Raw genomic sequence first — 18,210 nt, 5'->3', positions numbered from 1 at the left:
CCTCTACAACCACCACCACCACTACCGCCACCGCCACCACCACCACCACCACCACCACCACCACAACCACCACCAACCACGACAACAACAACATCAGAATAGAAATAAAGGCATCTTGTATGTGGTCGATCTAAATACTAGAAAAAGCAGCCGACTCTCCCTCAGATCGCACTCAGACGACTCTGAGAAGGGGACAGATGTATTTGTTTTAAGTAGTTCTTGAAACCCCCAAAAATGATGGGATGGTCATGCCTGGAATAACTTTAATTATAAGTCAGGTATATCCGGTTTGACCTAAGGTTTTGAAAAATAAAATCAACATATTCAACAAATATATCGATAACAACATCAGCAACAACAACTACACTAACATCAGCGACATGAATAACTGCAACAACAATAATACAATCAAAATCAACAAATCAACAACAACGTGAAAATAGTAATAACTACGTGATCAACAGCATCACCTACAACCGCCATTGCTGCTGCTACTGCTGCTGCTGCTGCTGTTAAAAATAACAAAATTTAGATCCTCCCCTCTCTCTCTCTCTCTCCCCGCTCTCAAAATAAGATTGCAGACTTTGTGTTAATTGTTTATCAATTTACACAATTCATCAATTATTTATTTGCTGCGTGTATGTGTGTTTGAAGGAGAGAGAGAGAGGTGGGGAGAGAACGAGTGAATGAATGAGTGAGTGAGTGAATATATGTGTGTGTGTGTGTGTGTGTGTGTGTGTGAATGTCATTGAGTGAATATCTGTATATGTGTCGATCGACCCCAGTGCTCAACTGGTACTTATTATATCGACCCCGGAAAGGATGAAGAGCAAACTAGGTCTTGGCTGGATTTGAACTCAGAACAGAACGCCGAACGAAATGTAGCTAAACATTTTGCCCGGCATGCTAACGATCCTTCCACTGCGCCGCCTTAAAATAAGAATGAAATAAAGAAACGATAATGAAAAAAAAAGAGCAAGAACTATTCTTTAATAACCACCGCGCAATAAAAATATCACAACTCATAACATTACATAATCAACAGCCAATACCATAACACATCCTACACAATTCACGCAACTCGTATTCAACGCTATTATCACCCAATAATATAGCGCAACCCACGCAGCTAGCACATTCGCTTATACAGTCACCAACACTACTCTTAAAACACCCAAACACCAGTCACGAAGCGCTCACCAAACGTAAACACTATTAAAAAAAACGATAACATAATTTACATGTGTGTGTGTGTGTGTGTGTGTGTGTGTGTGTAATGTTACTGCTATCAGGTGTTTTAGCGACGGACTGTGATTGTATGTGAATAACTGGTTTTTAAATGCTTTGACTTCCTGTCGCATTGGAGATCAAATGCATAACGTATTGGCATACTTCGTATCTAAAGTTTAATGAAACTGTGACATTGACAACCCACTGCTCTTATAATTACTTACACAGAGACAAAGCAAGACATTTTAAAGAAAGTATATACTCGATTGGAGGAGGCGCGTGGTTTAGTGGTTAGGGGCGTTGAACTCATGATCTTAAAATTGTGGTTTCAATTCCTGGACCGGGCGACGCATTGTGTTCTTGCGCAAAACACTTCATTTCATCTTGCTCCAGTCCGCTCAGCTGGCAAAAATGAGTAATCCTGCGATGGACCGGCATCTCGTCCAAGTGGGGAATGTATACGCCATGGAAACCAGGAAACAGGTCCTATAAGTCTTTACGACTCGAGAAAGACTTTCATCCTATCATGTTGATACCGGTACTTGATTTAGTGACTCCGGGAGATAAAAGGCAAATCTGACTTTGGCGTGATATGAACTCAGAACCCAAAGAGTGAGAGCAAATACTTCAAGGCTTTCCTTCAATACTCTTATGATTCTACTAATTGGCCTTGCTATTTATTAAAAGATAATGGGTTAGACACAAGACTAAGGTGTTGAGCTGGCAGAATCGTTAACGCATCTGAGAAAAAATTCTTATCACCGGTTTTTTTTCTGGCTCATTACATTCTGAGTTCAAATTCCGCCGAGGTCAGCTTTGCGTTTTAACCTTTCGCGGGGTGACATTATAAAATAAGTGCTGTAATCGGTTAACATGCTCACCCTAAAAATTGCTGGCCGTGTACCAAAATTATAAAGAATTTAGACTCAAGACTGACTATTTTTAGGGGAGAGTTATAGTTGAAGCCATCGACTGGTACATTATTTTATCACCTCCATCCCCACCCCTCCAAAAAAATGATGAAATGCAGGTTGACCTCGGCGAGATTTGAACTCAGAACGTAAAGTGCCTGTACAATTACTTTAAAATCTTCTTCTCCGACGCTCAAACGAATCTGCTCGATGAATACCTTTGTTTATTAAGTGATAATTCTCTCTACTATAGGCAGACGGCCTGAAGTTCCGGTGCTTATTTTATTGACCCCCGAAGAGGAAGAAAGGCGAAATCGACTTCGGTGTAATTTGAACGCAGAACGTAATGAACTGGAACAAATACTGCAAGGCATTTTTTTTTAAATGCTCAAATGATTCTTCCAGTTCACAGCTTTTATTTCTCGAATCATAATCTATGTTAAATTACTGATTATGATTATTTCCCTTTTAGTAGAAATCTTCATCGTTTCTTTTTATAAAGTTAACCTAGTGTTTCTTATGAGGTGGGAGAGAAAAGAGCGAGGGTGGAAAAGAGGTGGGCAAATTGCCATACTTAATAAAATTAAGTTGGCTTCCATCTTTTTAAACTTATCCAACATCATAGAAAAGAAAGCAGAATTTTTTAGTAGCAAATTATTCCGTCTACTCAATTAATAAAGAAAGTCTGTGAGGGATGCAAAAAAATTCCACTAATATATTTTGGCGGGAGTTTATTATTAATATACACCAGTTGAAGAACCGTCGAATTAACCCAGCTTTGATTAATCTGTCTGCGATAGAAATAGGCTGATTGCCAATTCCCTCAACAAAACAAAAAAGTTACCAAAATAAATGAATTAAGTGTAATATTTTTTTTACTTGTTTCTGTCATTGGACTACGGCCATGCTGGGGCACCGCCTTCAAGACCTTTTGTCGACCCCAGAACTTATGCGTTTTTTTAAAAGTCTGGTACTTACTGTATCGGTCTTTTTTGCCGAACTGCCAAGCCACGGTGACGTAAACAAGCACCAACACCGGCTGTCAAGTGATGGGCGTATGTGACACGATGACACACACGCACACACACACACACACATGTATATATATGCGATGGGCTTCAATACAGTTTCCATCTACCAAATTCACTTTCAAAATATTGGTCAGCCCGAGGCTATAGAAGAAGACACTTGCCCAAGGTGCCACGCAGTGGGACAGAACCCGAAACCATGTGGTTGCAACGCGAGCTGCTTAAACTACACAGCCATGCCTGCACCTAAAACGAAACTTTCCACTGAAAAGGGAAGAGATCTAGAATCATATAATTCTGAAGAACTGAGTGGTCTTTAGAGCGTAAGAATTATGTATTCTATTCTCAATAAAGTTATTTCATTTCAACTTTTCACGTCTCATATTAATCTAATTTCATAAACTAACACATCATTTTGGTTTTGAAAAACTTCACTTTGAATTGAACACACCATTGATACTAATATAGTTTTCCTTCATAAGTAGAATTCCCATTGCTCTACTGAAGAAGTTGATAAAGCTGAAACACATCTGTAAGAAACAGCGGCATTCTTTAAAAACTTCCAATATAGATTAATTTTAGGGCGGCGAGCTGGCAGAATCGTTAGCACGCCGAGCGAAATGCTTAGAGGTATTTCGTCTACCGTTATGTTCAGATTCCGCCGAGGTCGACTTTCTCTTTCATTCTTTCGGGGTCGATTAAATAAGTACCACTTACGCACTGGAGTCGATGTAATCGACTTAATCCCTTTGTTTGTCTCCTCTATGTTTACAGTCCTGTGGGCAAAAAAGAAATAACTATAGATTAATTTTGTTTTGATTTTTCTTTTCCAACTTAATAAAAACTATTGCAAATTATTCATAAAAATATTATTACTACAAACTGTTTATTTCATGATAATTAATTTCTCTCGGGAAATGAATTCTAGGGTAATTTAAACCAACCATGATTGGAAAAATCTGACCTGCTTTTAAAGCTGTCGAGCAGTTGAACACTCTATATGAAGATAATCAAATAACACGAAGAATTTCTGTGCTAAGACGTTTTTACGATTAATCAAAAATATGTGTTAGTCTCGTTGCATTGAATGTTGCTTAGAAAATTAATCGCCTCTACCATGAAATCATCACCATCATCTTCATCGTTATTATCGTGTGAAAGAGTAGCACACGCTGTCAAAGTGACACTGGGGTACGAAGCCTAATATACACATGATTACACGTTCTGTAAGAGTACGCCAGACACATACATCACAACTATATGTGCGCGACATGGTGATCTCATATGAAGATAAACAGCTTATGGCCTTGCAGGTGGAGCCCAGTTACGGCTCATCCTGATCGAAAGGTCTCCGAATAAGTATTGTTTAAGGATAAGGAAAGAAACACCCATGTTTCCAGAGGTGAATTATTCAAACTCCATAGAATTTCTCTCAACACATGGCTATGATGCTCTCCGACTACTCCTGCTCGTGATCAGAGATGCACATATTGTCAGCCACCAAGGGACATACTCAACGGGTTAAGGTTAAACAAATGACAAGCAAATCTGTGGTATTAAGCAGAATATTTGCTGTAGCCCATCTTTTATACCAAGACAAAACGTATACATGATAACACTTCTAGTCAGTTAAGATCAAAAGCCATGAGAGCCACTGCCTGGTACTGTATCAGGGCTATTATTATTATTATTATTATTATTATTATTATTATTATTATTATTATTATTATTATTATTATTATAGCCTTGCTTTCAGTTTGAATTACATTTTAACTTATTCCATTAATTTTACTTTTTCAATCGAGACACTGTGTGTGTGTGTGTGTGATGATGATGATGATGAAAGAAAAATCAGATAGATAGTTATATACATGTGTATGGGAGCACATTTTTTTTCTCCAAATTTTTGGCAAATTTTTCTTGAAACTATCGACTTCTTCCATTCTGGAAGGGTAAATGATGGCGGCGACGGTGATGGTGAAATAATGATTTTTTTTTCTTTTTTTCTTTTACATTTTTTTTTCATCGATTTGAAAATTTATATGAATACTCGTCAGTTAATTGGAAATGAAGTATGGGTGATTGACTTTTGTTTGATTCTGTTTCTAATTGTCTTGGTTCTCTGTAATCTATTTTATTTATGTTTGTATTTTGTAATTCTTTTTCCTTCGCCTTTGCCTTCCTTTGAAACCCAAAATATTCGACTGAAATTCGGTTTAGTTAAGGCCTCGGGAGGACTGTGTCTTTGTTCAGCGAAGCGTAAATTGATTAAACGAGAAGAGCGAAGGAGAAAGAGCAAGAAAATGAGAGAGAAAGAGAGAGGAACACACACACAGAAAGAGAAATAGAGAGAAATAGATACAGACAGACAGACAGACAGACAGACAGTGTTGTCTCAGAATTTGATCGTAATTTGATGAGTTCAAGGATGTTTTTGTGTCGGTTCCATAGATAATTGTCCGATTTGTTCCAGTTTGATCAGATCAACAGGAAAATCAACACATGTTAAAACAGTGTAAGGGTACAAGGTGGACCGTCTTTAAATACCCATGAGTTCCATCTGTCGGGTACACCTGGTGCCTTTAGTAGTGTCCACTCGGTTGCAAGCATTCGGTACAGGTTTCTGGTTTGAAAATACCATCCCCTTTCTCTCTCCCACCCGCCATGTAAAGGACCATAAGTACTGCCTTCCCTATTGATTAAAAGACATAAAATAAGAAAATAAATACCCATGTTTTGCACAAGTCTTTGGATAAATCAACTCAAAGACAGAAGATACTTACGATAAGTACTGCGCAGTTGTATCGATCCAGAGACTTCAAGCTTGAAAAGCGACCTTCCGAACCAGTCGGCCAAGCTGCCTCCATATAGTGAGATATACGCTTGCATATAATAGGCTTCGGTTTAGATTACGGTTTTGGTCAGTGGTAAAAAATAAACAAGAAAATAGGTAATGGCTCCGTCTCACGTATTTAGAGCAATGAATGTAACTTTAAATCATGCCGAGGAATCTTCGTTAGAAAGAACGGAAATTGATTGTCAAGGTCTAATAGAGGATATCGAATTGTGATATCCGTACACTACCTAAATACATACATAACATAACAGACAGATGGATGCATACATACATATTACGCAAAGATACTTACATACACTTACATACATACATACACTTATGCATATATGTCAGTGCTTATGAATATGTATATATGTATATGCGTGTTTGCGTGTTATGTGTGTGATGAGTCACGCAACTTCACGTCCTTCCTTCGATTCACTTTGTTTTTCCAGACATTTTGAATGCTAAGACGTAAATTGCTGGAGACAGAAATAAGATAGCAATATACTTGCAGGTGTCGTCAGCGTCGTCGACGACATCATTGTTAGTGCCATTGTTGTTGTTGTCGTTGTTATTATCGTCGATGTCGTTCAGCAACACATTAACCCTGATCGAGCAGAACTTTAGTCAAAGGTGTTCCATTTGTGATCATCATTCCTTATTTTCATACATGTCATATCCTGGATTAAAGTTCTATCCAAGATGTCCGTTCCCATCTAATCCATTTTTTCAGACGGTAGCATGTGATTTGAAGGCGATTTAGTTGCTATTTTTATCAGGTTGAACTATCGAATTTTAGCTGATTCAAATATCAGTTAGATATTGAATTGGTTGAATATTCTTTTCTACTCTAGGCACAAGGCCCGAAATTTTGGGAGGAGGGGGCCAGTCGATTAGATCGACCCCAGTATGCAACTGTCACTTAATTTATCTGTGTGTGTGTCTTTGAGTCTGTAATTGTCCCCCACCATCACTTGATAACCGATGTTGGTATGTTTACGTCTTCATAACCTAGCGGTTCGGCCAATGTGACCGATAGAATAAATACTAGGCTAATCAAAAAATAAGTCCTGGGGTCGATTTGTTTGACTAAAACCCCTGAAAGCGGTGCTCCAGCATGGCCACAGTCAAATGACTGAAACAAGTAAAGGCATAAGAATTAACAGTACAAATCATGTCGGTTCATAAGGCGAAGTGCAGCAACTGTTTGTTGCCTTAAATTCGTCCCAGTTCCTTAGTGATACGCAGAACGCGTAGGCGAGAAGTAGAGCGAGTAACAAACAATACAGTCAATGAAGCGAAGTTCTAAAATCCATTCCTGCGGATTAATTTCCATTTCGTAGTAACGAAGCCAATGCAGTTCAGAGTTTCTTCACAGAATGTGATGAGGCATTTCGGAGTTGACTTCCTTTGATCACCAATTTATTGCTCCCTGTGTGTGTATGTGCATGTGTGTTATTCTACTCCATTACATTTAGTTTGAATTTCACATCATACGAGATCTTCCTTCTGTTCTACGACATAATATTTGTTTTTGAATAGGCTTACAGTTTATAAACTGATGAAAAGCAATAAATTAGATTTTTTAAATGACTGACAATAACTGCAAACTTAAGAGTGAAAAAAAAACCCCAATGACGTTGTGTTTTTTATTGCATCTCAGTTGCTATATATACTTAACGTTAAATTAACTTATCCACTAATAGCTGCAAACGCTGTAAACGTAATTTCAGTCACACATTCTTTTGCTGATGCATAGTTTCGTAACCCTATCGTTTGAAAGATTTTTTTCTCGCTGGAAAGAGCTGTTTACATTACTCCGTAACAAAAACACAGTGATCCTAAACGAAGTAGTGTTTGCTTAGATTATCAGTCAAGGAAATGGATTACTAAGCAGGAAGAAATAAAAAAGAAGAAACCAATTTTAGAAATTCATGGAGTCTTTTTAATGTTGATCCGTCGTTTATTTCTTGTAATATGATCATAGACGGACGCTTGTCTATCTATAGTTCCAATTCTCTATAGAACGTTTAACTGTCATCGGGAAAAAAGCTAAGAAGTTTGCTTCCCAACCACTTGGTTCCAGGTTCGGTCCCACAGCGTGGCACCTTGGGGAAGTGTCAAAGCCTTGTGAGTGGATTTGATAGACGGTAACTGAAAGAAACCCGTCGTATATGTATGTGTGTGTGTGTGTGTTATTTCTTCACTACCCACAAGGGGCTACACACAAAGGGGACAAACAACGACAGACAAACGGATTAAGTCGATTATATCGACCTCAGTGCGTAACTGGTACTTATTTAATCGACCCCGAAAGGATGAAAGGCAAAGTCGACCTCAGCGGAATTTGAACTCAGAACATAAAGACAGACGAAATACCGCTAAGCATTTCGCCCGGCGTGCTAACGTTTCTGCTAGCTCACTGCCTTGTGTGTGTGTGTGTGTGACCACTGTTTGATAATCGGTTTACGTCCCTGTAACTTAGAGGTTTGGCAAAAGAGATCGATAAAATAAGTATGAGGCTCTACCAAAAATAATAAGCACTGGGGGCGATTCGTTCGACTATTCTTCAAGGCGATGTCCTGGCATGGCCGCAGTCTAATGACTGAAACAAGTAAAAGACGAAAGGTAATCAGGCCTGAAAATTTGGCAGAAGGGTCAGTCGATTACATCTACTCCCACTGCTAAACTTCTGCTTATTTTATCGACCCCGAAAGGAATGTCAGCATATGATGGAATTTGAACTCAGAACCTAAAACCGGAAGAAATACCAGTAAGCATCTTTGTCTGGCATGCTTACGATTTTGATAGCTCACTGCCTTGATGTTAGACAAAAATTTTGATATTGTTGTATTTTGGGACGGTCATTCTTTTCTTTTCTTTTTGTCAAATAAACACACGCACTATATACATTTTATTCGTCACTCGTTTATCACTGTTCTTATTTTAACTCATGTCCATTGTCCGGAAATCTTTCGTCACACATCTGTGACCTCTTCAGCGACACTTTTCGTGTGTGCTCTTGCTCCACTTACTCCATTACACTTGCTCCAATATTAAATCTTTTATATTAATCTTTTTAATCAATTTTGTACAGCAGCGATTGAAAATACAATTTTACTAAGCAAATATTTGTCATAAATGCCGCCATTTCACCGAGGCACAGTGATACACTTGCATCACGATTCGTCGTGATTTTTTGTTTTTTTTTTCAAAAAAACCTCAGAGCCTTAATCAGAGTGGAAAATTCCCGTTTTAGAAGCGGAAAGCAAGTCTAAATATATTTTTGTAAAACTAAATAGCTTTTTTTCCCCAGCAAAACCAATTATGTTTTTGCTATTTTTCTTTTTCAGTAAAACTAAATATGTTTTTGAGCAAGACTAAATATATATTCTCGGCCAGACTAAATATGTTTTTTCGGGAAGACTAAACAGAATTTTGAGCAAAGCATAAATAGAATTTGTCAGCAAAACTAAATGTATTTCATCAATGTCATAAATGTTGAATATGCATTCACTGTGCATTAAAAAAAATCTCTACGCAACTAAGTGTGTCTATTCTATCTCTGACATGCCCTTTACATTAGTGTTCACATATAGGTGGGCAGGTGGTGATGCTGTAATAATTTAAAAGGCGTCGGACAAATTTCTCTGTTTAATATAACTTAGGTAGGTGGAAGCGACGAACTGGCAGAATCGTCAGCACGCCAGGCAAAGTGGCTCCTCTCGAAAGAGTTGATTTTTACCTTGAATTAGAAAGAATAGGTTACTTATCAAATATTTAACATTGTTAATTCAGGGAACATTAAAAAGATAATAATTCACTAACTAGAAATTATAATTATGCAGTTAAAAAGAATAGCAGCATTAATGGTGATATTGATTTTATGATTTATATTACTTTAATTAATATGACAAGTACAGGAGATAAATGAGGGCATGCTTCGCTCTTATTATGGTCTCGTCAGGGAAGCATAGACTTCACCGTATTTTGCATCATGCGTACATATATATACTTACATACATACACACAGTCTTATACATATGCGTGCAGGTTTGCTTACATACATACATAAATACATAAATACATACATACGTGTGTGCGTGTGTGTGTGTGTGTGTGTGTGGTGGGGTAGACAACGGGCTTTCGTTCATTTTTTCTGTGTACGAAATTCATCGAAATGTGTGTGAGCGAAATACCCACGTGTAGGAAATGCCCACGGTGCGAAACTAGAACCACGTTGTTGCGAATTGACCTTCTTAACGGCACAGCTATGACCATGATCTACTTAATATATCTTAAAGTTACGTCACTCTATCTTATGGACATTGACAGGCTCCATATCCTACCAAGAACTAATTGTCTTATTTTTCCTCTGTCGATATGTAATGGTCGATACCTATAAATTGTAAATCATCAGTGTTGTTATTCATTGATTCCTTAACAAGATATTTAGTTTATGTAAAATGTTTCGACGTATCGACCTATCGATCTTCGTTGAAACTGACAATGAATGCCTTCTAAATCGATAAGTATTTATCTTAGATGTTTACCCATCGGGCTCGTCACTGTCTCCCCCACCACACACTTTCTCTCTCTCTCTCTCTCTCTCTCTCTCTCTCTCTCTCTCTCTCTCTCTCTCTCTCTCTCTCCCTCCCTCTATCTATCTATCTATCTATCTATCTATCTGTCTGTCTCCTCATTCTTTGTCGCTTTTTTTGTTGTCTTGTATGTGTGCTCAACTGTGAGTTTTGTGTGTGTGTGCGCGCACGTTGTGCGTGTGTGTGCGTGTGTGTGTGTGTGTGTGAGAGAGAGAGAGAGAGAGAGAGAGAGAGAGAGAGAGAGACAGACAGACAGACAGACAGACAGAAGAGAGAAAGTGTATATATATATGAGGAAAAAGCGAGAGAAAGAGATAGACAGACAGACAGACAGACAGACAGACAGACAGACAGACAGACAGACAGACTGTGAATGTCTATGAACGACAAAGCTTGTGTATGCGTGTGTACTTGTATATGATAGAAACAAATCCTCGCATGTTTGTGTGTGTGCGCGTGTGTGAGAGAGAGATAGGGAGAGAGAGGGGGAGTGACAGAGTGAGAGAGAGGGGAAGGGAGAGGAGAGAGAGAGAAAGAGTGACAGAGAGGGAGAGAAAGAGAGAGACAGGCAGACTGACGGACAGGCAAGCCGACGGACAGACAGACAGACAGGCAAAATGTGATTGCGAATGAACGAGAGCGTGTATGTGCTTGATAGTTTCTGACATGACAGGGTGTGTTTGTGTTTGTGTGTGTGTGTGTGTGTATGTGTGTGTGTATGTGTGTGTGTGTATGTGCATTTGTGTGTATGAGGGTGTGCGTGAGGGAGAGAAAGAGAGAAAGAGAGGGAGAGAAAGAGAATGGCAGAAAAATACTAATTAAATCACATCAATAACATTGTTGTCTGTTATTAATAGTCAAATAACTAATGAACTGAGGAACCAACCAACCATCCAACCAACCAACCAACCGTAAAATAATGTAACAAACAATTAACTAATCAAACATTAGTTCTGTATCAACAAACATGTCACGTGGCTAACGCAGTATTCTAGACTTGTGTCAACTGGCAACAACATACACACACATACACACACACACACATACATACATACATACATACATACATACATACATACATACATAGCTACTCTGTTCAGATTACAAGTTCAGGTTTATACCTGTAATTACTGGAGCACTGGGACATGTAGCACACTGCCTAAATATCAATCTTGAGAAAATTGGCTTCTCAAAACCAAAAAGGAGAAAGCTGATTCGAAAACTACAGATCCAAACCATCACTGGAACTGTAAAAATCTGTAAAGCTTTCCAGAAGTTTAGCATTTAAGTATATATGAGCATGTTTAGATATGCAAGTATATGCATGAGAATACATACATAAAAAAACATGCAAAGTTGCACATATACATACATACATTAATGAATACAAAAGTACTTGATGTTGTTGAAATTCCAATGAAAGAGCCTTGGATCTAGATCAGAAACCGGCTCTATGCACTTTCTCTGAAAATAAAAGAGAGAGTACGGTAGGTTACAATTTGTTCAAACGTCACCAACCTTATCGTACCATAGCAAAATAATATTATATATACAGATTATATCTTCGATGTTGTTCTGTAGTTAAGATCGTTTGCTTTTTAAAATACAGAGAAAAATATTAGATAAAGTCTCTAAAGATAAGAAGAGGTGACAAGTGTATAAGAAAGAATATAGTTTTCGTACGTGTCGTCTTCTATGACAACACCTTCAATATTAACTTTGTAGATTTTACACCATCTCAAGAAGCAAGCACTTCAGAAAGCGAGGAAAAAAATGCTATTTCAAAAGAAATTATGTATATCGTGGACTTTTGTAAACTGCCACCAATCTTGGTTTTCAAAATAACTTCGGAATTATCACGGATACTACTGTGTAATATTATGTAATATAATACGATCGATATTGACATTCACTAATCTTGCTTACGCCAAAGACATACATACATACATACATACATACATACATACATACATGCACGCATACATGTAGACATGCAGACGGACAGATATACACTCATATATACATACATATGCACAGATGTACACACATATATAGAGTTATATATAGGTTTATACATACAGGCATACATACAACGTACATAGATACATACATACATACAAACTGTATCGGTGTCTGTGATCGATCCTCTAAGTCACAGGAACGTAAAGAACCCAACACCCCACTGACCCCACTTCAGGTTCTCTATAAAGGTAGTGGTGTGAGGAGGGGAGGGAAGAGGAGACCAAGGCGTTATCCTCAAATCGGAGATCTAAATGGTTGTAAAAAGGACCAAATGATGGTGTTAAACCGGGCGATAGTCTACGTCTTCGACCAAATGACAGAAGCTGTTCATATGAAAGGTTCCCAAATAGTTTCCCCCTCTACAAAAATTTCACTCACAGGGCTTTTCTCGACACACATCTACGACAGAAAGACATTGTGCTTAAGGTGCCGTGCAGTAGGTTCGAGCTATCGAACCAGACACCACGAAGCGGCAAACAGAACTTCTTAACCACATAGCAACGCTTGCAGCCATTGCGTTTTAAACGCAGTGTTTTGTTAGCAAGTCTCTAGGAATATCCGTCGAAGTAATAAGTAGTAATCGATAGCTACGTGTGTGGGTCGATATTCCAGAGCATTTATCTGCAACCTGATAAGAAATCTGGAATCTATTATGCAGTTAATGCTGGAAATAATACATAATATCTAAATACTTTTTTCCCGTAGAGCATATTTATCTTCAGACACGGTGAATTAATTTACCTAAGTCCACCAATCATATGTGTGTGTATATATAGGCATGCATACATAAATACATACATACTTACACACACACACATATATATATATATATATGTATATATATTATATATACATATATACATGTATATACATATATATATATATATATATATATTTATATATATACACACATATATAGATATATATGCCTATACATATACATACGTATATATACATGCATATATATATATGTGTAATTATATATATCAGGATATATACACTATCTACACACATATATACATACATATGCGTATATAAAGATATATATATATATATATATATATATATATATATATATATATATGTATCCATGAATGCATGTATTATGTATTATGTATCTATATGTGTGTGTATGCGCTCGCATGCACGTGTTTGTGTGTGTGTGTGTGAGAGAGAGAGAGTATGTGCGTGTGTGCGCGCGCGTGTTCATGAATGGTGTCTGCTATTTCCTGTTTCGGTGATAAAATGCTCAAGCGAGGGTCATTAAATAGTAAATTGGAACAACATTGCCATGACCAGGAGTAGAAAATCTCTCTTGAATAATTTAATAATGCACAAATGTAATTCAGAATACCAATTCCATTTTTCTCATTCTATTTTTTATACTATTTATATATATATATATATATACAAATATGTGTGTGTGTGTGTGTGTGTGTGTGCGTGCGTGCGCGCATATGAATACTACTACTACTACTACTCCTACTACTACTACTACTACTACTACTACTACTACTACTACTACTACTACTACTACTACTATTACTAATAATAATAATAATTAGCTAGGCAGAAGACAAAACGTAAATCGTTCGAAGATTGCCAATCTGAGTAATTCGAGGTGAAACTCTTCATCTCAATGGAGGTATGATATTCTCGAAACAAAAATCACACTTGCCGATACGGATATACAATAGTATCTCCGGAGAGTTCTGAAAACAGCTGGATAGTACATATATATATGTATATGCATGTTAATTTCAAGGATTCCTTAAGAATCGAGGCGTGTAAGACATCAACAATTGGCACATACAATAAATCATTATAAACAGATCGTGTTGTTCAGATATTATTCGACCACGAAGTGCGGAACCATGGGTTGGGAAGCAAGCTTCTTACCACACAGCCAATCCTGCAGCCATATGCGCACACAAATGTAATGTTTATATAATTGTATCAAGTTTCACTTTTCCATGCTTGCATGGCTTAGACAGATTTCATTAAGGCAAATTTTCTATGGCCAAAATCTCATTTTGTCAGCAACGAAGAGTTGCTTTCAGTCTCTCACCACTCAGACGGCTTTGGTCGGGTCGGGGCTATAGTAGTAGACATTTACCTATGGTGCCGGATTGTGGGAGTGAACCTAAACAACATGGTTGGTTAGCATGCTTCTTAACCACACAGCCATACCTGCGCCTATACATATATTTTTTCATACTAAATCAAATATAGGTAACCACAAACAACTGCTAACGAATGTATTGTTTTTATTTGTTGTTTTCAGCCATGTGATCAGCTAGGGTGTTCTGAACTACGTCTGAGCATTGGATGAATATAGAAAAATGAAATAGAAAATATACCTGAACTCTTTCTACATTTTCCCATTGTCTCACGTTGTTTAATCTCAATAATAGTCTTAATAACCTATCTAGACGTACTTTGTATTACTTGATACATTTTCTTTAGTCATTCATATCTAATCGATCAGGAAATTGGTACATTTGCTATTTCAGGAATTATTTTGCTGTATAGAAGACCAAATGTTAACTAACGAGTATTTGTCTGGTACCAAACTCTCGTTTTTGTTGACGATGAACAGACATTTTTTCTTAAAATTTTATTCTGTTTGTTCTATTTAAACCTCATTACAACCATTACATGTTATTAATGGCAAAAGTCAGCTGATGCTCACAAGATTATTTATGATAACACGAAGTTAGGTGGATATCAGTCGCTTTTCGAGTAACTGTATTTTGAAATATAAAGCACGATATTTGTAACAAAAATATGCTTGGGCATTCATTCAAATGAGAAAATGCATATCTGTAAAAGTTTCATGTTTATATATATAATTCTAAATTATGTATCGTTAAATAAAAGTGTATTTGTGTGTGTGTTTGTATGTGTTTGTGTGTGTATTCCACATTTTCTTACAACACCCATAGTTTCACCTATTAAAAGTTCACTACAGGGAAATGAAAATCCTTAGGCACTTCAGTGCCTAAGGATTTTTCATACGGAAGGAATTCATTTCCTGTGAAATATTTCGATTTATCTACTTATACGTATGTATACGTATATGCATAACAATTTGTCAGAGTGTCAATCTGTCATTTTCTTTCCTGTATGTGTTATCTTTTCGTTATCTGTATATATCAGCATGTCTCTCTGTCTTTATATACTATATATTTGTCTAGACAGATACATACAGGTATAACGAGAAAATAGATCAGCATAGAATATCTTATATAAGTATTTAGACAATAGATAGATAGATAGATAGATAGATATAAACATGTAGATAAATAGGTAGATAAGTAGGTAGGTATGTAGGTAGGTAGATAAATAGGTAGGTGGTAGATAGATAGGCAGACAGACAGACAGACAGACAGACAGACAGGTAGGTAGGTAGGTAGGTAGATAGATAGATAGATAGATAGATAGATAGATAGATAGATAGATAGATAGAAGAAAATAGGTCAATATAGTATCTACAGATAGAGAGAGGCTTACATTCCGACATGTAGCTAAATTGACATGTATATGTATATAAATAGACGTATAGAGAGAGTTCACCGGAAATGAATTTCTTCCGTATGCCTGTCTTACCGTTTAGTAAAATTTAGTCTGTCTCTGTGCATTTATATGTGTATATATGTATTTGTGTGAAGATGAATATATGTGGTTCAGGTGGTAGAATTATATCGACGCTCAGCTTCATGCCTATCTGGTAAGCTTCGTAGCTTTTGGCTATGACGCCTTTGTTCATCACTTGACACCACTTTGCATATAGAGTTGAGATACATGCCAGAGCTATAACAGAAAAGCAGATTTTGTACAACGAAGGCTTCACTTAATACAGAGCATTTATTTATTTATTCATTTATTTTTCTTTCTAAGTAATGGATTTAGTTTCCAGTCTCCAGAAACCTCACAAAACCCGGAGGCGTGAGTTAAAGCATGCTCATTATTAATGCGTTGATTTCGGCGTTTGAATTCAGAAGGTTGTTCTCTCGCTAATAATCGCTTCTAAATTAGACAGATCATCAACATTTAAGGGAAGAGCTCAGGCGATGTAATCGACCCTGTTATTAGAATGGTGCTTAATTTTATTGACTCCGAAAGTATAACAAGCAAATTGATGTCGGTGGGATGGAACTATATATATATATCAAAAGGATGTGTTATGATACTATTCCACATATACAAAACCAACCATAACACCAATCCAACATGCCGCCATCATCAGCTGCCCCACGGATATCATTATGGTTTCGACACCTCGGCAGTACCATTCAATCCGGTGGTGTCAACAGCACAAAAATAAGTGTTGTTTAGGAACAAACATACCAAAGAAGCCACAACTTACAAACACATTTACCTTATGTACAACACTATCGGTAAATAAATTCAATAAGTAAATCTATAACCGACTCCTAAATATCTATCTATTTTTCTATCTACCTACCTATCTATCCAGCTATCCATCCATCTATCTATCTATCTATCTATCTATCTATCTATCTATCTATCTATCTATCTATCTATCTATATATATATATATATATATATATATATATATATATATATATATATATATATATATATATATATATATGTATATATTTATCTATCTATCTACCTACCTACCTATCTCTCTCTCTCTCTCTCTCTCTCTCTCTCTCTCTCTCTCTCTATATATATATATATATATATATATATATATATATATATATATATATATATATACATATACACACACACACACATACGCTTGCATATATATTCATGTATGTATGTATGTATGTACGTATGTGTGTGCATGTCCGTATGTTTAAGACGGTGCTCCAGCATGGCCGCAGTCAAATGACTGAAACAAGGAAAAATTAAAGATATGTATTTATACACACACACACACACACACACACACACACACACACACACACGTCGCTTGTATACATTCGTTCAGGTACCTAAACGGGGCGCGTGCAATGAAAGAAACTTGTAATGTCTGCATAAATCTTACCTTCATTATTTGCGTTTATATTAAAATCTCTCCTTTCCTCCCTCTCTCTCTCTCTCTCTCTCTCTCTCTCTCTCTCTCTCTCTCTCTCTCTCTCTCCTCCAATCAGGCATAGAAACAACGTTTACACGAGCAATTGAAATAAGAACCAACCATGAGACTGCTAATAAGTCTCGCGATAATCTCGCTGGTAGTGATGGTATGTTGCAGTCATCCCATGGAAATGAGAAAAAAGAAAGACGGCGATGAGAAGGCAATGCCACTCAATACTGACAGAAACAGCCACGCAGGTAACGCTATTTATTATTCTACATATTATTCTACATATTTCAGTTATTGGACTGCGGTCATGCTGGAGCACCTCCTTGCAGGGTTTCATTTGACCAGCTTAGCCACCAATAGGTTTTATTGTTTTTTCCAAGTTTAGTACGATGTATATATATACATACATACATAAAGGGTGCGATGAGTAAGTTGTCGCCATTTTATATATTTAATTTTGCGCAAGCGTATTCTTTGTTTTTGATTTTGTCAATATAATAGGCATTCTATGATG

At 36.9% G+C, this 18,210-nt stretch overlaps 1 protein-coding gene across 2 annotated transcripts in view; it reads left to right on the top strand.

Moving 5' to 3' along the window:
• LOC106874750 (uncharacterized) overlaps positions 1 to 18,210 on the top strand; it is a 90,149-nt gene that overhangs the window by 56,574 nt on the left and 15,365 nt on the right. For both annotated transcript variants that reach the window (XM_089365732.1, XM_089365733.1), the window contains exon 2: positions 17,764 to 17,944. In XM_089365732.1, coding sequence (XP_089221858.1) covers positions 17,809 to 17,944 — 136 coding nt within the window. In that variant the 5' untranslated portion in view covers positions 17,764 to 17,808. The remainder of the gene's footprint in view (positions 1 to 17,763; positions 17,945 to 18,210) is intronic.

This window comes from Octopus bimaculoides, chromosome 18 (assembly GCF_046866305.1).
Source record: "Octopus bimaculoides isolate indiv1 chromosome 18, ASM4686630v1, whole genome shotgun sequence".
NCBI lineage: Eukaryota > Metazoa > Mollusca > Cephalopoda > Octopoda > Octopodidae > Octopus > Octopus bimaculoides.
The sequence above is the reverse complement of the archived record's forward strand: the minus strand, read 5'-3'. Positions and strand labels throughout refer to the sequence as shown.